The 27,111-nt window shown below is 37.5% G+C and overlaps 1 protein-coding gene across 23 annotated transcripts in view; it reads right to left on the minus strand.

The window, feature by feature from the left end:
* KIDINS220 (kinase D interacting substrate 220) overlaps positions 1-27,111 on the minus strand; it is a 94,491-nt gene that overhangs the window by 10,603 nt on the left and 56,777 nt on the right. For 6 of the 23 annotated variants that reach the window (XM_069580175.1, XM_069580174.1, XM_069580173.1 and 3 more), the window contains exons 23-28: positions 19,057-19,235; positions 17,651-17,877; positions 15,264-15,377; positions 14,468-14,524; positions 8,155-8,187; positions 3,897-4,025 (exon numbers count right to left, since the gene is read on the minus strand). In XM_069580175.1, coding sequence (XP_069436276.1) covers positions 3,897-4,025; positions 8,155-8,187; positions 14,468-14,524; positions 15,264-15,377; positions 17,651-17,877; positions 19,057-19,235 — 739 coding nt within the window. The remainder of the gene's footprint in view (positions 1-3,896; positions 4,026-8,154; positions 8,188-14,467; positions 14,525-15,263; positions 15,378-17,650; positions 17,878-19,056; positions 19,236-27,111) is intronic. The other 17 variants (XM_069580182.1, XM_069580181.1, XM_069580180.1 and 14 more) reach the window with 4 other exon arrangements.

Here is a 27,111-nt window from a genome sequence, read left to right on the forward strand (position 1 = left end):
TAGAGGATCTTCCCAACCCAGGGACTGAACCCAGGTCTCCTGCATTGTAGGCAGATTCTTTACCAGCTGAGCCATGAGGGAAGCCCAAGAATACTAGACTGGGTAACCTATCCCTTTCTCCAGTGAATCTTCCCAACCCAGCAATCGAACTGAGGTCTCCTGCATTGCGGGTGGAATCTTTACCAGCTGACCTACCAGCTGAGTTACCAGGGAAGCCCTGATAAGCCTTCATTTACTTCTAAATAAAGTAAGCACTGACAAACATGTTCATCAACTACACCAGATAACCTCAACCACCACAAATGTCTACCACAAGGTTCCCAGTCTATTAAATGCACAAAAAACAATCTTATCACCACTGGGTCTCTGATGAGGAATGACAGAATTTTCTTAATAAACAGGCAGTTTACTTATTTTACAAAACTACAAAACCTGATTTTATTAACTGTGGTAAAGTATTAAATACCTGTGTTCAAAATCGACAGAATGCCCAGTTTCCAAATTAATTCTGAAGAAAAGACTGTACGGAGCAAGCCTATAGCAGGGGTCCTCTGTGGAAATTCAAGGAGGTTAGCAGTTCTTAAGAAATCAACGGCCATGATGGGCTTTAAACAGCAAGGGCCTGTTAGCAAAGAGCTGAGCAGGGAGAAAACCACTGTCCTGAGGGAAATAAAATCCCCACAAAGGATTCATGTGGAGGTCTCACTCTCTCCTGACTCTAATCAAGCTGCCTAGAGGAGAGAGTGAGGTCAGTAGCTTGGAAAGGCAGTGCTGGACACTTTTGCAAATGGGAATTAACTACATCTGTGAGAAAACCGGTGCTATCTGAGCATTTCTGACCAAACGTAGGTTATGTTTACTAAGATAGTATCAGTCAGTTCAATTGCTCAGTTGTCTCTGACTCTTTGGAACCTCATGGACTGCAGCACTCCAGGCTTCCCTGTCCATCACCAACTCCCGGAGCTTGCTCAAACTCATGTCCATCAAGTCGGTGATGCTATCTAACCATTTCATCCTCTGTCGTCCCTTTCTCCTCCAGCCTTCAATCTTTCCCAGCATCAGAGTCTTTTCCAATGAGTCAGTTCTTTGCATCAGGTGGCCAAAGTATTGGAGCTTCAGTCAGCATCAGTCTTTCCAATGAATATTCAGGACTGATTTCCTTTAGGACTGACTGGTTCCATCTCCTTGCTGTCCAAAGGACTCTCAAGAGTCTTCTCCAACACCACAGTTCAAAAGCATCGGTTCTCTGGCACTCAGCTTTCTTTTTCTCACATCCACACATGACTCTCACATCATACATGACTACTGGAAAAACCATAGCTTTGACTAAACGGACCTTTGTTGGCCAAGTAATGTCTCTGCTCTTAATATGCTGTCTAGGTTGGTCATAGCTTTCTTTCCAAGGAGCAAGTGTCTTTTAATGTCATGGCTGCAGTTACCGTCTGCAGTGATTTTGGAGCCCAACGAAAGAAGTCTCTTGTTGTTTCCATTATTGCCCCATCTATTTGCCATCAAGAGATGGGACCAGATGCCATAATCTTCGTTTTTAAATGTTGAGTTTTAAGCCAGCCTTTTTACTCACCTCTTTCACTTTCATCAAAAGGCTCTTTAGTTCCTCTTTGCTTTCTGCCACAAGGGTGGTGTCATCTGTGTATCTAAGGTTACTGATATTTCTCCCAGCAATCTTGATTCCAGCTTTTGCTTCATCCAGCCTGGCATTTCATATGATGTACTCTGCATGTAAGGTAAATAAGCAGGGTGACAATATACAGCCTTGATGCACTCCTTTCCCAATTTGGAACCAGTTTTTTGTTCCATGTCTGGTTCTAACTGTTGCTTCTTGACCTGTATACAGGTTTCGCAGGAGACAGGTAAGATGGTCTGGCATCCCCATCTCTTGAAGAATTTTCCATAGTTTGTTCAGATCCACACAGTCACAGGCTTTGGCGTAGTCAATAAAGTAGATGTTTTTCTGGAACTCTCTCGCTTTTTTTGATGATCCAGCAGATGCTGGCAACTTGATTTCTGGTTCCTCTGCCTTTTCTAAATCCAGCTTGAATATCTAGAAGTTCATGGTTCACGTAACTTGACTTGGAAAATTCTGAGCATTACTTTGCTAGCATTGTGAGATAAGTGCAATTGTGTGGTAGTTTGAGCATTCTTTGGCATTGCCTTTCTTTGGGACTGGAATGAAAACTGACATTTTCCAGTCCTGTGGCTACTGCTGAGTTTTACAGATTTGCTGGCATATTGAGTGCAGCACTTTCACAGCATCATCTTGGATGATGGATTTGAAATAGCTCAGCTGGAATTCCATCACCTCCACTAGCTTTGTTCGTAGTGATGCTTCCTAAGGCCCACTTGACTTCGCATTCCAGGATGTCTGGCTCTAGGTGAGTGATCACACCATCGTGGTTATCTGGGTCATGAAGATCTTTTTTGTGTAGTTCTGTGTATTCTCGCCACCTCTTCTTAGTATCTTCTGCTTCTGTTAGGTCCCTACCATTTCTGTCCTTTATTGTGCCCATTATTTGTATGAAACGTTCCCTTGGTGTCTCTGACTTTCTTGAAGAGATCTCGTCTTTCCAATTCTATTGTTTTCCTCTATTTCTTTGCATTGATCACTGAGGAAGGCTTTCTTATCTCTCCTTGCTATTCTTTGCAACGCTGCTTTCAGATGGATGTATCTTTCCTTTTATCCTTTGCCTTTAGCCTCTTCTTTTGTCAGCTATTTGTAAGGCCTCCTCAGACAACCATTTTGGCTTTTTGCATTTGTTTTTAAGGATGGTCTTGATCACTGCCTCCTATACAATGTCAAGAACCTTCATCCATACTTCTTTGAGCACTCTATCAGATCTAATCCCTTGAAACTATTTATCACTTCCACTGTATTATCGTAAGGAATCTGATTTAGGTCATACCTGAATGGTCTAGTGGTTTTCCCTACTTTCTTCAATTTAATTAAGTCTGAATTTTATAATACGGAGTTCATGATCTGAGCTACAGTCAGCTCCTGGCCTTGTTTTTTGCTGACTGTATAGCGCTTCTCCATCTTTGGCTGCAAAGAATATAATCAATCTGATTTCGGTACTGACCATCTGGTGATGTCCATGTGTAGAGTCATCATTTAGAAGAGGGTGTTTGCTATGACCAGTGCATTCTCTTGGGGCAGTAAGATAGTATATATGTCCATAATTAACTTTTTAGATGCCATTCTTTAAAGTATGTAAATACTAGATGCTGTTGTTAATGTTCTACTTCACTGTATTTCTGATAGAAAAAGTATAACTTAGTAGAAATATCTATTAAAACTGGGACTCAGTTAGCTCTGTACATGGAAAGACATCCTCACAATCTCAGGTTCCTGGTAGTTACTGGAATTGCAATAAAAGATCTAGGAAGAAAAGAACCTCTTCAAATGTGTCAGCCTTGCAAACCCAAAAGTTAAAACGGGACATGATTAGAATCCTCTAAGAATTAGAGGGAAATGAAGCAAGCGTGGTTTACTTGGATAATTGTTAAATCACAAATATTACAACTAAAGAAAGTGTAACATAAAAGAAAAGGCTTTCAAGTGTTCTATGCTGCATACTGGAAATGTAAGTAGTTGTCAACCTTAATCTGAAATCCTTTAGAGCTTTCAATCAATATTTCTCATCAAAGCACTTTTGACTTACATGAGATCACTGTGAAGTAGCATTGTAACACAGCACTTTCTTTTATCCATCTCTAAACTAAGGCACAAAAGGGCAATTTTAGGATACAAATAGTAAGAAACCTATTTCCACCTGAGCTTTCCCATCTCAGCAGAGAACTCATCTTTGATGGCCTAATGCTCGCTGTGCACAGAGCCCGCCTCCCGGGCCCTCGAGTGAGGGGGTCAGAGTGCAGGTCACCTTTCTGATGGTCGCACAGTACTGAGGCAGCATGCTCTGGTCCAGCCCTTCGATTTGTTTCAGTTTCTCACAGACTGCATCCACGTTCATGGAATTCAGTGGCATTGTGCCCGAGGCTGGGCCTGATCCCTAGGTAAGTCATGGGAAAACACATGCATGAACAGCATTTAATGTCAGATATGTGCAGTCATGTGACAGAGAAACACGAAATTACACTATAAAGTACTTCAATTAAAGATACATTTTCAAACTTAAGTAAAAACAGCGAATGTGTGCAGCATGGGACATGCCATTAGAGAACAGATTTAGCTACTGTTTACCTCAAAGAGTATCTTTTATTATAGCAGATATAGCCTGATCAAAACCACTTTTCTAAGAAGACATAAGTTCCATGAGCCAACCCAAGGCCAACTTCAAGAAAGCCTAACCTCAAACCTCAAGAGAGAAAGGTGTAGCCCTTAATAACAGAAAGACAGGGCCTTAAAAAAATAAAAGGAATAGGGGGAATCACTGATGCCTATAACATACAAAAAATACAAAAGGTAAACCTATGAGATAATTTTAAAAGTGCTGACACTCAGCAGCTTTAAATGCCTTCACAGAATACCTTAATAGTCTACAACAGCTGAAGTTTTCAGATCTTGATCATATTTTATATCTAAGAGATCTTGGATAAGAACCTATACAATAATCGTGTAAATATAAAAACAACAGTATTACTTCTTAACACATGTGGAAGTAAATATAACCCATCAAAATTCAGTCTCATTTAAAATAAAAATCAAAATAATACACCTAGTGTTTACTGAAAAGAAAAATATTTTCTGAATACAGAGACATACTAAAGAAGTATTTGCCTGTGGCTAATTACATACGAATCTCCTCAATTACAGATGTGGTCACTGGGGTCCAAAGAGGTAAGTTTTGGCTTCAAACTCACAGAATAAACAGCTAGTTAGTAGTAGATTCAGACTGGAACCCTAGCTTAACAGGTCTTACAACTTCCTATTTTCTTTGTTGCCACTGTCTATTTTTAAAGAGTTTATAGAAACTATAACCAAAATAAAGAGAAGACAAGCCAACAAGTATAGAGGGTAATGTTACAAATGATCTGTCTTGTTTACCAGTCAATTTAGTCTTAAAATGATAAATATCATTTATCCTATCCCCAAGGATGTGTCAATTTAAATTTTCTACTGCCTCTTTTGTCATCATCAAGAAAGAAGTAGACGATGACAGCCAAAACTGCCTGGGAGCTATTTGTTAAACATTATTTGTAACATGAAAGCATAACATAATATTCTATTATGAATTGATAGATAAATATACACACATAGTATATAAACAAAACATACCTAGTTACATATGAATATAGCTAGCAAATGAGACCATACTGAACAGACAGTAAGGTAGTCATTTTATAAGAGGGAGCCTCAGCAAGTTTACAAGTGTAAAACAGTCCCATAAAAATCTGTAAATTAATGATTTGGAATATACTATTTATAGCTTGTTTTTGATTAAATATAAATTTAAAATATGCCATATATTATATGGTCTGAAGTTCAATTACTTAAAAAATACTAAGTAGAGCACAACACTAGTATTTCCACGATTTAGTTTTCATATTTCTATACATAGTTCTATTTTCTGCCTGGATGAGAACAGCCAATATGTAAGTGTTAATTACCCACTATCTGTATGGAAACTTTAAATGCTTTCTGTGAATTTTTAATAACCATATTTGTTTTTTCTTTCTTTTTAGACAGGTTTATGTGAAATATAATTCACAAACAATTCTCCGATTTAAAGTACACAATTCAGTGGTGCTGAGTATCTTCTCACAGCTGTGACACCATCACTACACTCAACTGTAAGACATTATCAGAGCCCTAAAAAGCAATTCTGCACTATTAGCAGTCAACCTTCATGCCTCCCAACACCCAGTCCCAACCCCTAGCAACCACTGACCTACTTTCTGTCTCTGCGGATTTGCCTATTTGGGATATCTAAACAGAACCACATAATCTGTGACCTTTCGTAACTCACTTCTTTCACTTAGTATATTCTCAAGGTTCATCTATGCTATGGCATGGATTCATACTTCATTCTTTCTTATCGCTGAACAGTATTTATCTTTTAAATGATCTTTAATACTGTTTTTCAAATGTTTTCATTCCTCAACCTATTTCTTCCTTCTGGGTACATTTATACTGTCTACATTTCCGTGATTAGATAAATCACAAATGCACAGTTTGATCATACTGGATTATAACTGGATTATAATGATCATACTGGATTATAATTCACAGAATTAAATGCCATGAATCCACACTGATATAAATAAAAAGTTGAGTAAGTTAGTGAGGAAGAAGAGACAGCTTTTACTTATAGAATTCCAATTAATAAATGTAGAACGGAAAAGAAAATTACCACCTGGAAAGCACAACAAAAGTGGCGGTACACAAGACACCACTGAAACTCATGAGAAAAGTATAAGGAGGAACAGGATTATCTGCAGAGTTTCAAAGTATCTCCCCCTAAATATTCATTCATTACAGAGGGAAAGACACAACCTCAGTGTTGAAACCTAGCAGATGCTGCCCTAACCACGTGACTGAGGTCCATATGACCACTGGGAATATGCAGGCCCTCACAGACCCTCAAATGTGACACACGGGGAAGGACATGCATCACGTTTCCGTGGGTCTCTTGCAAAGATGTATAATCTCCTTCTAATCATTAGGAAACGGTAAACAAACCCAAACAGAAGGGCAGTCTACAAAATATCTGATCAGTTTTCTTCAAAAGTTTTATGATCATAAGAGACAAGGAAAGACTGAGGAATTGTCACCGATTAGGAAACTGTAAGGAGAAATAACAAAATACAACTGGACTGGATCTTGGACCAGAAAACTGAAATTAGTGGAAAAACTGGTAAGATTAAAATAAAGCCTGTATTAAGAGTATTGTACAAATTTTCATTTCTGTTCTGGAGAAATACACTACAATTAGAAAAGATGTTAATATTAGGGGAATACATTTTTGTACCTTTGAAGTCTAAAATTATTTTAAAGTAAAAAAAGTTTTTAATCACAAAAAGCTTTTTAATTGTGCTAAAAAGAACAAGTATAACAGACATGGAACTGATTAACTCTGTCTGTGGGGGGGGCAGGGGAAATATAAAATGTTAGAGAGTAACATTCCCTTTAAGAAGGGACTCAAGAGAATTTGGCAAGACAGACACATTAATAAAGACACTACTCTTTCCTCTGAAACAGGAAACTCCACATTGTTTTACTTTCACGATCCTTCAAGACTTCTACATTTTATCACTTGAAAACATATTTTGTCCCTCACTGGGGATTATGTAGAAGATACATATTATCTTTGAATGACTTTTAGGAGTTTTCTAAGAAAAAGACACACAGGGTACCCTGTAATTCCATCAAAGCTATAGTCAGAATATTGATTATTTGTGAGTTGGATCTTACCAAGATAAGGAGTAGATTATCAATATATTAAAATACAATATGCTTCTTTGAATAAAAGAGAAATGGTAACTACTCGCCCAGTTTTTCTAAAGTAATCATATACAATAAAATTATTTTGAAACCAAATAACCCTTAGTATTGAAACAACAATCTTTGGATGGAAACCTCACAAAAGAAGAAGAAGTACAATAGTTGACAAGGAAAAGGTATATTCAATAATTCAATATGTTAAGTTCTTAATAGAAAACATTACTTAATACACAGAATGGTAATACTTAAGAGTTTATCATGCATATTCTTACTTGAAATTTACCTGTTATAAGTCAAGGAAAGATCATTTCAGTATATATCACAATCTACTAAAAAACTGTTTTTCTAACACAGAAAACTGAATGCAGAAGATGTTAGTTTGCTTAAGACTGTTAAATATTTACAAACTTCAAAATATAGACAAATCAAAATTCCTCCAGGTCAAAGTAAAACAAAACAGATTTAAATTACTTTGATGTAATTATATTATTTTATATTGTAAGTAGATTAAAACTATACTCTGTAACATCATCATCTTCAGTAAATTATCAAACAAGCTTAGAATTGATTAGCCAGAAATGAGAGCCATGCAGAGGCTGAAAGCAGCTATTAAAAATAAACCCAAGGCACTGAAATGAGCATAGGTTTATAAACAGCCCAGCAGGAAGTTGCCAATGATTGCTTCTAACAGACTAAAATAAGAAAAATGAGGAAGATTTCACTGAAAGTTTCTGTACCTGTCTCTGTTTGTTAAACCCAGAGTCACACGGCTTTAAGGAAGGAATAAAACAGAATGAAGGACACGAGCTTAAAGGAAAACATCAAACACAGTTTTGTGATAAACATAGGCAGCACTTCTGACACTGTTTTCCCACAACTCTGAACACACCATCTCTGCAGCAACACAAAGGAACACCCGTGCACACACAACACACACACATAATTTAATTTCATTAACATGTGCTTGGTAATTTTAAAATTGTACTCTCAAATTTAATATTCTTCCTGTTACAAGAATAAGCCATGGGCCATACATTTAACAAGAAAACCAGATAAATCAAATTTGCTAAAAGAAAGTCAATATTCCTACTATATACGATTATTTTAAAAATTAATTTTTAACATTCTGATTAAAAAACTGCAACTCTTAATTTCGGACCAATTAATTGCAACCTTTAATAGTAAGGTTTAAATACTTGGAATTCACATGATCTCTTCATAAAACATTTTCTAGTCACACTAATAGTTAATGTTCAGAAATATACTTTCCAGATTTAGGTTTTGTTTCACTGGGCATGCACTGAAGTATCATTTGAAAAGAAAGGCCATAAGAGCCTAGCAGCTCAAGAAATCATAAATGCAACAGTGAAAAAATATTGGCAAACTATCAGTAAGGTAACTATTTTACTGATGCAGTTTTCTTTTTTTATTTTTTTGTTTTGGCCACACGGCACAGCTTGTGGGATCTTAGTTCCCCAACCAGGGATTGAACCTGGTCCCTGTCAGTGAAAGTCCAGAATCCTAAACAGTGGGCCAGTAGGAAATTCCCGATGTAGCTCTTTAAATCCCTAATTCAAAGCTGACACACAGCTATCAATTATTGTTCTGCACAGATTAGGCTGGTGGTAAATATTCTCAAAATAGTTCAAATAATCTAGAAATAACCAACAATGTTGAGTCAATTTACAATATTCTTTTAACATGTTCACTATCTGGAACACTTCATGGGAACTCTGCTTTCTAGTTTACATATTAAACTTACTATAGGTACTTTTAGGAAGTTACTATGAATTATCTGTGGAAACTTGAAAAACTATCAAAAAGGAGCACTGATGAGATTACAGTTTTCTACAAGATACCAAAACACAAAAGAAGGCTATTGTTATCAAGTTGGAAAATGTAACTTTCTCTTCAAACTACATGAGAAATAATACGTAGGTTAAAGCTGACAGATGAGGTTTGATACCACATGCAAAGGGCAATCTTTTTAAAAAACTCAAGTTCAAAATATGATTTTGTTATTTTTTTTTAACTTTTAACTGTACTCTAGGATTTCAATGGTATCGATATTACAATATCTTATTTCTTCAATAGTGTCTCAACCAATTTAGTTGTAGTTTAGTGATTAGGAAAAATGTTTTCTTGAGCTGAAGTCTGGCACAAAGACTTTGAAGCTGGAAGTGAATATAGTTTTTCACTATTTATGAAAGAAAAAAATGTTAATAATTTTCCAAGCTAAAGCAGTTAATAAAAATGCACTACTAAATTGCTTTAAACAGTGTGAGTGAATCTCCAGGGAAGGTCCTGGGGGCTGGCAGGGAGCACCCACCCTATGACTACAGCCCAGGGAAACCTGAAATGTGCCCTGCCTTACCCATGGCATCTTTAGCTTTCTTGTCCAAGTTTGCTCCTGAACGATGACAGACATCCATGACAGACAGGCATGATTTGGACATCCATTTGTTTGATAACAGGTTACTAGTTCTAAATCAGTGGTGGAAATAAAATGATCTACAGTGGAGTCCCATCGTTTTTTCACTTGGTTATTCCACCAACTCGATTCAATTTAATGAAAACCAAGCCTTCATTTCTAGGACTTTTATTAATTCAGTAATTTTCATCCATCTCTAAAAGTAAAAGTAATGGCACACCAGAAGGCAGGATACTGCTCTTAATAATGCTTCTAAAGTTCTTTACCATCCAACATTGTGCCATCCAGTTTTATGCCTTTTCAGTGAAGCAGCTGATCTAAAGGTACTGAACAAACCCTGCAGCAGAGAAGGTCGAGAAAGAGTGACTTGGTAGCACTGATCATCCCCCCTCTTGGCAGCCCTCCAACCCATCAGCTCCAGGAAGCCAGGGTTTCCATCAGTTTTGTTCACTACCCATCCCACTGCAGTAGTGAAACAGTGAATGATCGCACAGGCATGTGAAGGACTTGATGGTAAGTAATACAAGGAAGGATACAAGGATAAAAGAAATCCTCCATTACTCTTTCCTTGGAAAACATCGTCTTCAAGGAAACACTCCCTCCTTTGAAAAATGAGTAGCCACACTGTAAATAAAAATAGACCGAATATGACTCTTTCAAAGGGCAACTCTCTGAAAGACCACAACAAAATGCCACTGAGGACACCTGGCTCATGAAAGGCCCTCCTTGGTGGGTTCATCCCTTCATGGTTACTGAGTGATCTGAATGCTGCTACTTCCTAGAGGGGCCTGGACTGAAAGAAGGTAAAGGCACCAAGTGAAATTCTCCTGGAAAGCTTTCAAAAGTGTAAAGTATTTGGAGCATTCAGACAACCTGGAAATCCTTCTCAATTCTAGGAAAACAAACTGCTTCTAGGAAATCAAACCACCTTTGGGGGCCAGAAAAGCATCAACAGATAAAGGGCCGAGCTAATCTAAAAGGACTGGAGCATGTGTGCACCGCTCCTACCCCTGAGGAGAGGTGATTTAACACAGTTTTAGTTTCTGAGTCTTTAAAGTTCCATGGAATTTGGCCTCTGGGATGGTAGTAATAGTAATAATTATTAAGTAATTCAAGTATGCGAAGGCTGAGTAATCCTTAAATCAAACCTATGAGGTAAGGCCTGCTTTTTCCAGATGAGGGAGTATCAGAGAGCTTAAGTGATTTCTTCAAGGTAGAGAGCTAATCACCAGGACCTATTCACCTTGAACACCAAGCTCCTGACCAAGTCAGGCTTAGTATTAAGGGAGGCAAGGGGGCAGCACAGTGGTGAGGAACGCTTCCAGGTACTGGCCATGCGGATTCCAGTTCTGCACCAAGGGCTCCCTCCTGTGAGACTCAGGTCAGGTACACCTGCAGCATGGTGCTGGACTAGACCATGGGTACTGGTGTTCTCTGGGCTTCCCAGGTGGCTAAATGGTAAAGAATGTACCTGCCAATGCAGGAGATATGGGTTTGATCCCTGGGGAGGGAAGATACCCTGGAGAAGAGCAAGGCAACCCACTCCAGTATTATTCCCTGGAGGCTCCTATGGACAGAGGAGCCTGCTGGGCTATGATCCGTGGGGTCGTACAGAGTCAGACATGACTTAGCACAGAGCACGAGGCTCCCCCAGAGGCAACGCAAATCCCCTAAGACAAGAGTTCTTGTTTTTACTGGTTTCATAAAGTGAAATTCTGATTGAGATTTCATTTCTTAAAAAGTCTTTTTTGCTTTGAAAGTCTGAAAAACACGAGTCCTTTCTATCTCTAATATCCTGGGGATCCTATCCTGGGCCCAATGTTAATGTATTCTTTGTCAGTTTTCCAAGATTTGGCACTTATTTTCTCTACTATACAATCACAGAGGAAGAAAGCCAGCACAGAGGCTTACATTTTGCATCTTCACCTTCATGAAACACCTGGACATATCTGTAATTTATCTGGTAAGTCTTAGCTGGCCTTCAAAAGTCATAGTCATTACAGTGTTCCTGAATGTGAGAAAACCGAATTGTTTTTCATAAGGATCCACTTTATAAAGGTTGATGAGAAATTTCTTGAGGTTAAAAAAAAAGATGAGACCATCTATACTGAAAAGATCACAGAGGGCTGGTTAACTCTCTGCGATCAGGTGGGTTTTTTTTCTTAACTCATTATTCTGTGTCCACACTGACAAGACAATTTGTCCAAAAATGTTTACGTAGCTCCTGCTTATCCATGAGCAGCTCTGGTCATCAAGGGCTGCCCACAGGGGGACAGTTGAGTGGGCAGACATGAACTCAGTCTGCAGTCTTCTTATCTCAGGAATTACAGCCTTTTACTACAGGTCTGGCAAGTCACAGGAGCCATGAAGGGCTAAAAAATTTTACATTAACTACTTCTGTGCTGGTTCAGTTATAAACTGAACCCATAAGATGTTCCCCTGGATATATACTTCTCCATATTTCCACCACTGTTTTTTTTAACATGGCTTTGAACTAAGTGTCTACTTGGACTAGTCTACTGCAAAATACATGCTACATGCTACTGTCATTGTTAATTTCTTAAAAGCAAAGAAGGCTTGGGAAGCAACTATTATTCACTAAGCAAATTATAAAACTATCACTTAATATTAAAAGAACAGAAAATCCTACAGTTATTTCACTAAACAAAGGCACTAATATATTCAGAGCATGTTTACTCTCTGTTATTGGGCTTATACACACAACTTAAGAATTGCATTATTTCCCCTTCCCCAAAAACTCATTTTAAAATTTGCCTAATGCTCCTTCACTGGTCCCTGAAATTACAGACACCTTTTACTTACAAGTGTTTGTCCTTAAGGATGGGAATAGCTATTTCAGCATGTCTCTGTCATTAAGACCATCAAATTCTTCACAGGACCTAACTTTCATCAAAAGTTTGCTGAGGAATTTCAGCTCAGACAATTGCATTGCATGCATGAATCTATGTATTAAAGGCTCTCTGACTAAACTAAAACTCATTCTTGCATATGGCGGCAATGATCCATGGACTAAAGATTCCCCTAACACCCAAATGAAATTACTGTGGTTTATTGTGTCTATCATTCGTGGATAATGAAGTCTTTCAAACACTTCAGCTAAAATGTTAATGACTTAAAAAAGAATCATCAGCCCCTCAATGGAAACACCAAAATGGTTCTCTTTCTATCTCACTAATATTAACTCAAAGAAAATTAAAGTTACAAAACCACTGCCTATTCAAGTGCATGTTTTAAGTTAAAAATTATGCATAAATTCAGGATACACTATTTCACTAAATTAATTCCAACTGCTATGCCACATTTCTTTATATTAAATTGATGTTTACATGGGCATAACATTCTGCAAATAAATCAACAGAACTGAAAAATACAAACTGGGTTCCTAAAATTCCTCATTGACTGAATGAAGATTATAAGTCTCATCATATTAAATGTACTTATTAAGTACAAAGACTTAAATAATAAATACACAAAGTGACTTCCTACAAAAGTTATTTTTTTTAAAGAAACCCATCCTAAAGTGTTGGGGGGAAAGTTTTAAATAATCCCCTTTACATGCTGGACTAGCTTTGTTTACTGGAAATTTTATTTTAATAAATACAGTTGACCCTTGAACAACACAGGTTTGAACTGTGCAGGTCCACTTACATGCAGATTTTTTTCAATGGTAAATATATCAGTACTAACAGCAAAGAATCTGCCTGCAATGCAGTAGACCCAGGGTCTATCGATTCCTGGGTTGGGAGGATCCCCTGAAGAAGGGCATGGCAAACCTCTCCAGTATTCTCACCTGGAGAATTCCATGGACAGAGGAGCCTGGTGGGCTACAGTCCATGGGGTTGCAAAGAGTCAGACATGACTGAGCGACTGACACACAAACACAGTCTGAGGTTGTCTGAATCCAGAGACACAGAACCACAGATCAGGATGAAAGATTAACACTGGAGGGCTGACTATAAGTTCTAGTTTCTAATTTAGACTCTTAGGATTTTAGGCTGGTAGGAGGGTCAGTGGCCCAACTCCTGCACTGTTTAAGGGCCAGCTGTATAAAGGTAAAGAAAAGCAGCACTGTAGCAACACTGAATTTACACTAAGTGAGGGCACCGAGATTAAGCATGGGTCACTGAGGATCCATTCCTAGTCTACATCAAACTAGCTCACAATGTCTTTTTTGTAGTCTCAAGGTCAAGTATGAATATTTTCAAAAATATTCTACATGTGCAGTACCAATTTCAGGGAAAAAACAGGCAAATGTGAAAATAAGGCCCAACATTAAGGAACAAATACCACCAAGTGAATGCTCCTGGTGGTTGCTGGAAGAACCCCTTCCTTACTGGACGAACAAAGAAGAAAAAAGACAAAAACCACCCCACGTCATTGAAAAAGGGGAAAAGCGGGAGGAAATGAGGGGTAAAGTTAAACATTAGCTTTTTAAATTAATCCGTGAGCTATAATTATTAGTACTCAGCTACTCTACACTAGCAGCCCATCACACCACAGATGCAGAGTTAGTGAAACGCTGTCATCACGATTAAGAGTCGTTACTGCTGCAAAAGCGGGAGAGGCTCACGGCCCACACCACAAGACTACTCCATTACCCTCGAGGAGTCTGTGGGTGAAGAAAGGCCCTCAGCAGCATCCTCCTTGATAACCTCCTAGCAACACAAAACAAGAGTGTGGGTAAAAGGTGACAGGCTGAGCCAAACAAGGATGATGAATGAACAGGATGCTAAAATAATATGTGACAGTGACACCTGGATGTGATCAGACTTTTTTCTTTAATGATATTATTTTTAAGTTTAAAAAACAGTTTAAGTTCTAAAGCTTTTACCTCCTTAAAAAAAAAAAAAGAAAACATTAGCAGGGAATGTCTTTCTTTAAATTGGTAAACTAAGTTTATCATCAGTAACACCTAGAATTTTAGGTCCAAATGTATTTTGCTTTGGATTAGAGTTAATAGTACATCTGGATAATTTCCTTGCCCTATTTAATTCCTGCTATTCAATCAAAGTGTTCCTCCAATATATGTGCTAATTTTTATACATAGGGCTAGCATATATTTAGATAGATAAAGATACCATATATGAATGTCCTTTTAAAAGAAACCAGATATTAGCAGATGTAAAAGTTTGGTTGTAAAAGCTATATAACAAACAATATATTCTAGGCCAGAAACTCTGGTTGTAAACAACTCATCATTCATTCCCTGAGGCTGCTAGTCATTTTCCTTCCATAGATCCTAACCAAAATGAAAACAAAATACATTTTGTGTTAGTAATAGGTTATGTTTCTTGAAACTATTTATAAAATAAATTGTGCTTTTACTACAGAAAGGAAATAAGCAAACTTCTATGCTGACTGTTTAATACTTTAGTTACCCTTTTTTATACTTACTAGGCCATTGCTCTGATCTCTGGGCAAATTCGTTTTTACTGATGGACGTGAGATGAGATGGTGGGAGCCGCCAGGGCAGTACCTTGGCGTGTAAAGGTAGGGGGCAAAGAATGGCTATGGAGAAAACACGTGACAAAACAATTACCGAAATCAAAGTATAATGAGCTTTATCAAATGAAACTAACCAACAAAATACAACTCCAAATTTTTAAATGCAAGTGACAAAACAGAAGAAAAAAATGCCTCACTCAATTCTATAAGATATCAAACCCAAACTTAAGTCATATTATTTAAATTTGTATATTGTTGATTTAATACAATCTTTTTATAAAGCAACTAAAGTTTTGTACTTTACAAGTTGACTCCAGAGTTTCTCTTTACATTTAACACTTTTATCGGTGGTTTACCATGTGTCAGGTTCTAAGTGATTTACAAATACAAATATTAACTCACAATCTCACCAAAACAAAGCAAAATAGAATCTTAATTGAGTATTATTCTTTACCAAATAAAGATTAGCCTTAAGTAAGACCAAAAAAAAATAGTCTGAATTATTTAAGAACCTCCTAGCATGGATTTCAGGAATACTGTTACTCCAAGTTGCTAGACTTTACTTTATACCCTGGAGTTTACGCTATCTGCTAAATAAGCAAGGATATTATTTAAAAGGGGAATCCACTGTTTAGAGGAAATCTATAACTGCAGGATTTATCTGTAGCCAGCTTCATCTAAACATGAGCTATCAGATTATATGGGCTAAAAATAAAGATTAAAACATATTAAACTTCATTACACTGATGTAACATCTTCCCTTACCTTTTTCACTCCTGTCATTTTAAGAAAATTGTTCAGCTTTTAACTTTCAGACAAATAATAACTAAATCTAAAAGCATAAGAATTTTTTAATGTTTTAAAAATAATAAAACACTACTAAAGCATTATACATCATTGTTATTCACAAGAAATTAGTGAACACAAAGTTTCCACCTAGATGGTATGGTAATTACAAAAAAAACTTCTTGGTCTCAAAACATCAATTGTTATCTAATTATTAGTTGAGACATTTATGTAAAATTACAGCAGATTTCAAGACTGCTAAATAAAAACCTGAATTTCACACTGCCTAGCACTCAGTTAAAGTTTACAGAGATGAAGTATGTTATCAAATGCTATCATTCCACCTTTTCCTCCTTATTTGAGTAAAAGGATGGAATAACATTCATAAGACCTCTAAAGATGGTATACCTAATTACTTACATGGCTAAAACATTTCTCAAAAACTGAAAGTTTTAAACTCTAGAATTTCTTCTTTGCCACATTTATTCAAATTTCTCTTTCTAGCTTACTGAAAGTTTATTTAGGCATGCATTGGCTTCTGTGAATGCTGCTGCTAAGTCGCTTCAGTCGTGTCCGACTCTGTGCGACCCCACAGACGGCAGCCCACCAGGCTCCTCCGTCCCCGGGATTCTCCAGGCAAGAATACTGGAGTGGGTTGCCACTTCCTTCTCCATCTGTGCATGCTAGCCCCTATGTTTTCTCACTTCAGACTAAAGAGGGAGACAACAAAAATAAAGAAACAATGGATTTTAGAGTTCAGTTGCAGAAAATATTGGGTTGGTCAAAAAGTTCATTCAGGCCTTTCCATTCCATCTTATGGCAAAGCTTGAACAAACTTTTTGACCAACCCAATATAACAGTAGGGCTGTTGTTCTGTTTTCCTACAGAAAATATTAGTGTTTAAGACCATTAAAATGAGGATAGCTTGAAGCTACTAAACTCGACAGGGTCTGAATACTGCTGATAATGAATTGTGCTCTCATCATTTGAAGTAGAAAATTATCATATTTATAGTATGAAAATAATTATACATGACTGAAGGTAGTGTGAAATAAAGCTCTAGAAATAGACTACATGCTATCTGGCCAATATCATTTGAGTCCTTCAAGCACTAGGACCCACCATTATCTCACATTTAAAAGCTGTATCACATTGAATATAGGTTTACTGAACTAAGATAAAAATTACCATTGTTTTGAATGCCAATAAAAATTATACAAGATACAACAAATGGAAAATCTGTTTAGAAACCAAGAGAAAAACAGATTGCTTTGAAGCTCAGAACAATCACTGCTGACCCCACAGAGTTCACTTTCTTATCAGGACAATAAATCAAAGCAAAAAGCGTCTCTACTATTCAGACTCAATTGAGATCTAGAACCTGTTTAGATTCAAAAATCTTCTGATTTTTAAAAAATATTACATTCAAACATTTTTTGTCTTTACAGCTAAAGTACAGTTTCAAAATGGTAACAGACTCCATTAGCAGAACACTTCTAGCCTTTTCCTGGAAGAAATTCTTCAATTTAAGATGCCAGGCACTTGCTTACCCTGTTGTAGAAGGGGTGCTGGGGTCCTGTCATACCGCTGTAGTAGCTGCTATGAGGCTGCGGCGACACAACCCCTCCCCCGAATGGCCCATTGAAGGAGGTGGACGAAGAGCAGACGGACGCTGGCTGACTGTAGCCGGACGGCGGTCGCGGGGGAGGCTCGTGCAGAGGTAGCGGGGGATACGCAAGTCCTCCAATATTAATCTGGTCTCTTGCAGCACGAACGTCTAAGAGATTAAATGATACCCCAGAAGGCAAAAGAAAATAGAACATTAGTAACTAGTCCAATTACCACTTCCTCCTTTAGTTACCGGACAGAAAAAAACGTGATTGATTATATCACTCTTGCCAAAGATTCCAACTGGCTTTACAGAAGCAGACAGGGAACTCTGAATACTCCACAGACATTCTTAGTAAGAGGCACTCAACTACTTCACATGAAAGTTTTTTTCACCATGTGAAGTCACCAACGTCTGTATTCTTCTCTTCAGTTACCAGAATTCTGAATTTTTTTCCTGACTTTTCAAGGTATTTGTGCTATTCTAACAATTCTTCTGACAGTTTTGCTAAATATTAGCAATTCATCCTTGTGTAGTAAGTACAATATTAGCTAAGACTGTGGGTTTACAAACCATATGACACGTCCACCTCTGAACAACCACCACCAACACTTCCACAGTGAGAAAATACACCTCAGACAACAGCCTTATAACAGGTATTTTTAAAAAGAACATATGAAAGTACAGTCTCTCCCTCTCCATAATTCATGGAAAATGCAAAGGTGGGTCAGCAGTATTGTATCACACAAAAGAATGTGTGTTCTAATAAAGGTTGAGTGTGGTACAGTCCATGGGGGTCACAAAGAGTCAGACACGACTAAGTGACTTTCCAACCAAAGGCAGAATTTGGGCAGGGAAAACAGAAAAAGGACAGTAACATGTTTTTGTGAGCATACAGTAGTGCCTCAAGAGCAACTTTAACTTATCCAAAACCTTCACGTCATTATCATCAAGTTCTAGCCCACAGATTTAACCTTTGAAAGGAATATAAACTTTCTTACTGCTCTGGATACAGATATAAAAACAGAAGACTAGTGACAGAAAAATCACAGTGGGTTGACAGCTTCAAGTGGCAACTGTGTAGCAAAAGGAATTTGATTCCAGTGATGCTTCAGGTGTGTAGGATGGGAAACATAATAAGGTCAGTTTAACAAACAGCATTTTCCCAGCATTCCCAGAGGATGCTGAGACCCCCATCTTCAGTTTCATTAACTCCCCTGGGTGGTGCTTGGTTCAATATTTCCCATTTTTTTCATGGAGCAGGAGAAACTTATACAGCCAAGTTAGAAACGGGAAAATTTTTTAGCACTTCAGAGAGGGCAAATTAAACTTATTACTGATACCCACCTGCAATAATCTCCCGCAGTTTGGGGTCTAGATTTACAGTGCATGGCAAAAAGGTTTTCACATCTCGAGCCACAAGAACTGGGGTCCTTGAAGACAAAAACACTTCAAAATTTCTTATATCTCCATCTATTTCAAGCAGTGGCTCAACATCTTTAGTTGTTGGAATATTCTTTGATATTCTTCAAACAAGAAACAAATGAAAATGGTCATTAAAGTCATTATTAGACAGGCAAATCCTGCATCGAACTTAAAATGTGTTATTTATAAAAAGAAATAACACATTACTCAGTTTGCTCTCATTAATTTTTCTTAAAGACAAAGGAACAAAATAAATGGTACATTTTCAAAACTACTAAGGGGACAAGTGTGAGGTTAGAATTATATTGCCTTAACCAAAGGAGAAGGGGATGGCAACCCACTCTAATATTCTTGCCTGGAGAATTCCACAGACAGAGGAGCCTGGTGGGCTATAGTCCATGGGGGTCACAAAGAGTCAGACACGACTGAGTGACTTTCCCAACCAAAGGCAGAATTTGGGCAGGGAAAACAGAAAAAGGACAGTAATATGTTAATAATTACCTCACAGTGAAGACTGAGTTACCACTTTACACACGTGAACAGTGGCCTCAGACAAACTCGACAGTCTGCCTAAGTCACGTGACATGAAAGAGAATCTAACCAACTCTAAAAATCATGTTTTATTATAAAATGTCATGGCTCTTTAAAAAAAAAAAATTATTGTTTGGCTGCACCACACAGCATGTGAGATTTCAGTTCCCTGACCAGGGGTCTCTTCCTGTCTCCTGTGGCAGAAACATGAAGTCTTAACCACTGGACCACCAGAGAAGTCCCTAAAATGCCTTGATTCTTGCCATGATTCTTGCAAAGAAAAGAAAAATAAAGAATAATTTATAAATAAATTATGCAAACTAGAAAAATACATAGATTTTTCCATTTTTAAAAAAGGTTTTATTTTCTATTAGAAAATAGAAAGTAAGCTATGCTTACTATGCTGCTGCTGCTGCTGCCAAGTCACTTCAGTCGTGTCCAACTCTGTGTGATCCCATGGACGGCAGCCCACCAGGCTCCCCCGTCTCTGGGATTCTCTAGGCAAGAACACTGGAGTGGGTTGCCATTTCCTTCTCCAATACATGAAAGTGAAAAGTGAAAGTGAAGTCGCTCAGTCGTGTCCGACTCTTCACGACCCCATGGACTGCTGCCCACCAGGCTCCTCCGCCCATGAGATTTTCCAGGCAAGAGTACTGGAGTGGGGTGCCATCATCTTCTCCAGTGCTTACTATATAAGCACATATGTAAGACAAAGAAGTACAAAAGAACGGAGGGAGTTAAAAAACCACATAATTTTACCAACCAGACACAATAACTACTAATATAGTATCAGTCTATTTTTCATTATGCATAACTTTTTACATAGCTTAATTTATAAGTAAATCAGGCAGAGGTCTTAAATGTAAAAAAAAAGTGACATTAAAAACTACTTTAAAAATTAAAAACATTCTATGTTGAACTATATGAAACTGCCAATTTTGTAGGTCAAAATGGTAAACTACTGACAATTCCATAGGTTTCAACCCACTACATGCAAGGTCATGGGCTAATAATCTGAGGCAGTAAGTAAAAATACATCAGAGAGAGAGAAAAGAATGGAAAATGTGAAGGAACTTAAAAGACAAGGAGGTGGATGGAAAACCTGGATATAACTCAATGTCTGTTAACAATGAAGAGATAAATAATTTGTAGTATATCCACATAATGGAATACTACTTAGCGATAAAAAGGAATGGACTTATTTATATATATACAATGTTGATAAATCTCACAGTAAATTATGTTGAGTGAAAGAATATAGCAAATAAAGAACAGCTGTATTTTTTTCACTTATACAAAACTAGAAAATAAAAACTAATCTATAGTGACAGAAAAAGGATAAGGGTTTGCTGTAAAGTCAGGGATGGGGGGAGAGAGGCAACAGGAGAGATTTCATAAGAATGGGAGGAGACTTTTGGAAGTCACATGTCTTCTCTCCTGGGGGTGGTGGTGATTTAGTGGCTGTAGAGATATATTGAAACTTCAGGAACTGGACAATTTAAATACGGCCATTTCTTTTATGTTGATTACACCTCAAAAGCTGTTTTAAAATCACTGTAAACTTGAAGATATCCTCAAAACACTCAATTCCCAATTAGCTAATAATATTAACTGTGAGATTACAGTAAGCCTAGTTTCAGAGAAAGAGTAAGATTTTCCTGCCCTTCAAAAAAAGTAAAATGGGATCTGACTCTAATACTGGTTACAGCAACATGATTTCTCTGGGACCAGCATTTTATTCCTCAGGCTCACCATTTGACTAGCAGCCATTTATTAAAAGCTATCTAAGGGGAAATCCACAGACCATAATCAGCAAATAAGAACAGAACAGGGTGCTGGTGAGGAAACAGGGACAGCAATTGCATCTTAGTGAATTTTAGGAAGTCCCTTTTACAGGGTCATGCACATATGCACAAAACAGAATAGCCCTCTGAAATAGGATCCTGTGTGTGCTAAGTTGCTTCAGTTGTGTCCAACTCTTTGCTACTCCAGAGACTATAACGCGCCACGCTCTGCTGTCCATGGGCTTACTCAGCCAAGAACATTGGAGTGGGTTGCCATTTTCTTCTCCAGGGGATCTTCCTGACCCAGAGATTGAACCTGAGTCTCTTACGCCTCCTGCATTGGCAGGCGGGTTCTTTACCAGTAGCGCCACCTGGGAGGCCAATAAATTAAGCTGACTTTCAAACCAATTATTAAGTATATTTAAAATGAAATGGAAAACTTAAGAGAATGGTTTCATGGAATCCCCAGATTTCTGCAAATCACTTTGCAGAAGTGGCCACAGTATCAGAGCTTAAACAGTTAAAAAGGTAGTTTGTCTATTTCAGGAGTTTAACACAAAATGCTAAGAAGAGAAGCTAGAAAGATTTAGATAAAAACACACAGCTGACAAGTCACATGAAACAAATTAACTGAATTTTAATGCCAGCTCTGCTTAAGCTTGAATGTGAACAGTGTTCTCAATATGATGAACAATACTGCTGTTCACAAGCCAACAGTCTACTGCTGGTTTCCAGATTGAAGTCTCTATTCTAACCTTTTGAGCTCAATACATTAAACTCTTCTACTGAAAGAGATATTTATGTAAATGATAATCTTTTGGCAGAAGGCCACCAAAATCATATGTGCTTTTATTTTTCAGATATTTTCCCCAAAGGTTAGTATTTAAAGAATTTAAGTAACTTCACTTTTCAATTAACAGTGAATTTAAATTTCCAGTATTATGAATCATGTGAATTAAAGTTGCCAGCAGTTAAATGGCCCACAGAAAGCATTATAAAGCCTCAGGCATCAACGATCTCCCAGTAAGTTTAAATGCACTTTCTTTCTATGCTACCAATCTAGCAGAACTTGTTAACGCCAACGTCAATGTAAGTCAAAAGCACTTTGATTATAAATGACAGTGGTTTCTAGGAAGTCCGTATTAATTCCTTGGCAGAAAGTACATAAGCCATTCATATCAATTCCATTCAAAATAAGGTTTTAAATTACATGGAAAAAAATTCTATTTTAAATCAAAATATAAATAGGTTCTAAGATCATCATTATGAAGAAGGTATTATTTACCATATTTTGTCTAAAAGTAGCTGTTTGATAATGTCATTATTTAATCATAAGACGTTAAAAATTAAGATACATTTTCTTTAAAAATTTAAAAATGGAAAACTCTTCACTGCCTCAGAATCTTATTACTTTGACACAATTTAACTTCCAGTAGATTCTCAAATACTTTATCAGTGAGTGCACATTTGCTAAATTCTCTCTGCACAGAGCACTCTGGGGATCCTGGAACACAGATGAAACACAGAGACACAAAACCGCCACTCAGCACTGCAGCCAAAGGGTCAGAAACAAAAAAAAAAAATGATAAAATTAAGCCCATTACTATCTGGAGACAATCAAAACCCCCAGAACACGTCAGGAGCTAGCCATGCTCTCCCCTTCCTGGTCTTAGCTAGGTTAATTCCTACTCATCCTGTCTCTCCACTCAGCTCCCCCTCTTCAGGGAGTCCTCCGTGAAACTACACTGCATTCCTCTATTACAAAGCTCAAATCACATATGCTTCCTTGCATATACATATCACAATCAGAATGTTGTTATTCAAGAGTGAAATAATTTTATTAATGCCTATCTACCCTGCTAAAAGATAAACTCCATTAAAGCTAAAGACGAGTTTGGTTGTGTATTTCGAATGCTTAGCACAGAAGAGCCATCATATCACTTTTGCTTAATAATTTGCAGAGTGAAAAAACTACACACAAAAAAGTACTGCTCCCAAAGAACTCTATTCTTTTAAAATAATTTTCACTTTAATTATCCTTTTTGATTAGAAAAAACCTTGTGCTTGGGAAAGAGTACACTGACCCATTCCTGTTAATTTTTGCACATGGTGTGAAATAAGGATCCAACTTCATTCTTTCGCAAGTGGAAATCTAGCTGTTCCAGCACCACTTCTTGTAGACTATTCTTCCCTCAATGAATGGACTTGGCAACCTTGCTACAGCTTAACTGGCTGTAGATGTGTGAATTTATTTTATGTGTGGACTCTCAATTCTATTTCATTATGTCTACCCTTATGTCAGTGCCATAGTGTTCTGATGACTACAGCTTTGTAGTAAGTTTTTTTTTTTTAATTTTTGGCTGTACCCTACAGAATTTGGAACCTTAGCCCCCTGACCAGGGATCAAACCCACTCCCCATGCATTGGAAGGCAGAATCTTAAACAATGGGTCACCAAGAAAGTCCCTGTTGCTGCTGCTGCTGCTGCTAAGTCACTTCAGTCGTGTCCGACTCTGTGCAACTCCATAGATGGCAGCCCACCAGGCTCCTCCGTCCCTGGGATTCTCCAGGCAAGAACACTGGAGTGGGTTGCCATTTCCTTCTCCAATGCATGAAAGTGAAAAGTGAAAGTGAAGTCGCTCAGTCGTATCTGACTCTTCACGACCCCGTGGACTGCAGCCCACCAGGCTTCTCCATCCATGAGATTTTCTGGGCAAGAGTACTGGAGTAGGGTGCCATTCCCTTCTCCCAGGAAGTCCCTGTAGTAAGTTCTCCAACTTTATTCCTTTTCAAGATTGTTTTAGCTATTTGGGATCCCTTCCAATTTCATATAGGTTATTCCTGATAGGTCAACTGCTAAAGAATCCACCTGGCAATGTGGAAGACCTGGGTTCGATCCCTGGGTTGGGAAGATCCCCTGGAGAAGAGAAAGGCTACCCACTCCAGTATCATGAATCTAAGGATCAGGTTTCAGCTTAAAGAAAAAAAAAAAAGGTTACTGGAATTTTGAAAGGGATTACACTGAATCTATAGATCACTTTGGGTAATATGGACAATATTTAGTCTTCTTATCCACGAATGTGGCATATCTTTTCATTTCTTCAGAACTACTTTAATTAACCAATGTTTTATAGTTTTCAGTGTACAAGTCTTTACCTCAATGGGCAAATTTTTTCCTAGATATTTTATTCTTCCCGGCAAAACAGTAAATACAATTGTTTTCTTAATTTCCTTTCAGATTGTTCATTTCAGGTGTATAAAAACTCAGCTAATTTTTGTGCTGATCTGTATCCTGAAACACTGCCAAATTTATCAGCTCTATTAGCTTTCTTGTGAAATTCTTTGGGATTTTCTACATACAGCACCACGTCATTTGTGACCAGACGTATTTTCACTTCCTTATTTCCAAATGGATCCATTTACTTCTGTTTCTTGTCTAACTGTGCTAGCCAGAACTTCCAGGATAATGACGATCAGCAGTGGTGAGAACAGGTGACTTAAGTCAACTGAGATTTCTCTAACAGGATCTCACAGACTGGGGGCTTAAACAACATTTATTCCTCATGCAGTCTGAGACCATGATCAGGTTCTGATGAGAACCCTCTCTCTGATTTGCAGCTAGCTCTCTGATTCTTTTTATAATGACATCAATTCCATCATAAGGACTTGCCCCTCATGACTTCACTCAACCTTCCAAAGCTTTCACTTCCAAGTACCATCACACTGGGGGTATTTTGCAGGGGACACATTCTGCCCATAGCAGGAGGCGCCCTTGTCTTATTCCTGTCTTTAGGGGGAAGCTTGCAATTTTGTCATCACTGAGACTGTTGGCAGTGGGCTGTTCCCTACGTGCCTTTTACCATGCTGAGTAAATTCCCTTCTACTCCTAGTTTTCTGTTTTTATCCCCAAAGGGTGTTGTATTTCGTCAGATGCCTTTTGTGCCTCCCTTGAGTATTCTGCAATCCTTTTTATTTCTGTAGAATGAGTGGTAACCCACAATTTCTGATTTTAGTTAATTCTTATTTTTTCCTGTCAATCTAGTGAAAGACTTGTAAATTTTGTTGATGTTTGCAAAGAATTTTCATTTTCACCAGTTCTCACTAATGCTATTTTATTCTCTATTTTATTTATTTCCACTCTAATCATTATGACTTCCTTTCTTTGGCTAACCTTGAAACTTTTAAAATTTGCTCCTTTTTTTCTACTTTCTCAATGTGTAAAGTTGGGCTATCCATAATATTTCTCCTTTTTAAATATAAGCATTTATAGCTATAAATTTTCCTGAGTGCTGCCTTTGCTGCATCCCATAAATTTAATCACCCCTAAAATTCTCATAAAGAGTATCTTGAAGGACTTCCCTGGTGGGCCAGTGGTTAAGATGCTGTGCTTTTACTGCTGAGGGCACAGCTTCAATCCTTGGTCGGAGGAGCTAAGATCCCACAAGTCGCTCCATGGCACCAAAAATCCTTATAAGGCACTGACTTCATGCATGGGCATTATGTAAAATGTTCTGAGTAAGGTATCCCTTTCTTAAATAAAATCTAACAAAAAAAGGTTATTTAAATGCTATAAAGAAAGAGAATTTTTAAAATTAGTATTTTACCTATCTTCCAAAATCCCATGAAGTATTATTTCAGTTTTTAAAATGAGGAACTTAAGGCTCAGAGAGGTTAAGCAACTGGCCTGACATGGCCTGGCTGTAAGGGGAAGAGCTGGTGGGTGTGTCTGCCGATTCACAAGCCTATACCCTGCTCCTTGCACTGGCTCATGATTCTTAAATTAATGATTTACATGTTTTTAACTCCTTAAAAATATAAAGTAGAATGCTGTTACATATTAAATTATACACACTGAAGAAGGCCAACACATAAGCCTATGTTGGCTGGTTATATTGGCTTTTTGTTTCAGTTTTTTGCAGATTTTTGAAATAAAGTTTCTCTTCCATCTTTGTGGATGTATTTAAATTCCTTCACGGTTTTAAAATACAGGCTAGCACTTTTCTGCTAACAAAATTATGCAAACAAGACACTACTACTACTCCACCCCACATGCCTGAGCACGGAATGCAAAAGCCAGTTAAAAAATAGCAATAATAAAGACATGCTTCAAATGATAGGACCTCGTCAGAGAAGCAGCACCCAACACTTCATCTATTATAAAAAAAAAAAATGTGAGCAACTGTTAGATTATATTAACGAGTAACTTAAGAAGTAAAATTCCCAATTAAACTTTCACATTTCTGAATTACATTAATTGAAAATACCCTATCATTGCAAAGCAAGTTTAAAAACTGGTTACCATCTGCATCTACTCATGATTTAGAATTTTCTTGATATTACATTGCCAAAACTGAGTACAGAAACAAATAAATGTGTAAACCAATGCAGAACTGCAACCATCGTCCATACACTTCAATTTTAATAATCTTCAAAACAGCTCATTTTCCCAAATGAATTTATCAGGAAATGTTATAATTTCAATTAATTTCTATTTATTCTGCTTTATTTATTGGGATTCAGCATAAGACAGAATCTGCAGAAAGGTTTCCACTAGCAAGGGGAAAGCCTAAATCATATAAGTGATCAGATGACAACAAAATGGTGATTTCAAGCTAGAGTAAAGAGAAAACTTCAGCTGAGAGGTTAAGAGAGAGGCAACGTAT

Source organism: Ovis canadensis, chromosome 3, assembly GCF_042477335.2.
Source record: "Ovis canadensis isolate MfBH-ARS-UI-01 breed Bighorn chromosome 3, ARS-UI_OviCan_v2, whole genome shotgun sequence".
NCBI lineage: Eukaryota > Metazoa > Chordata > Mammalia > Artiodactyla > Bovidae > Ovis > Ovis canadensis.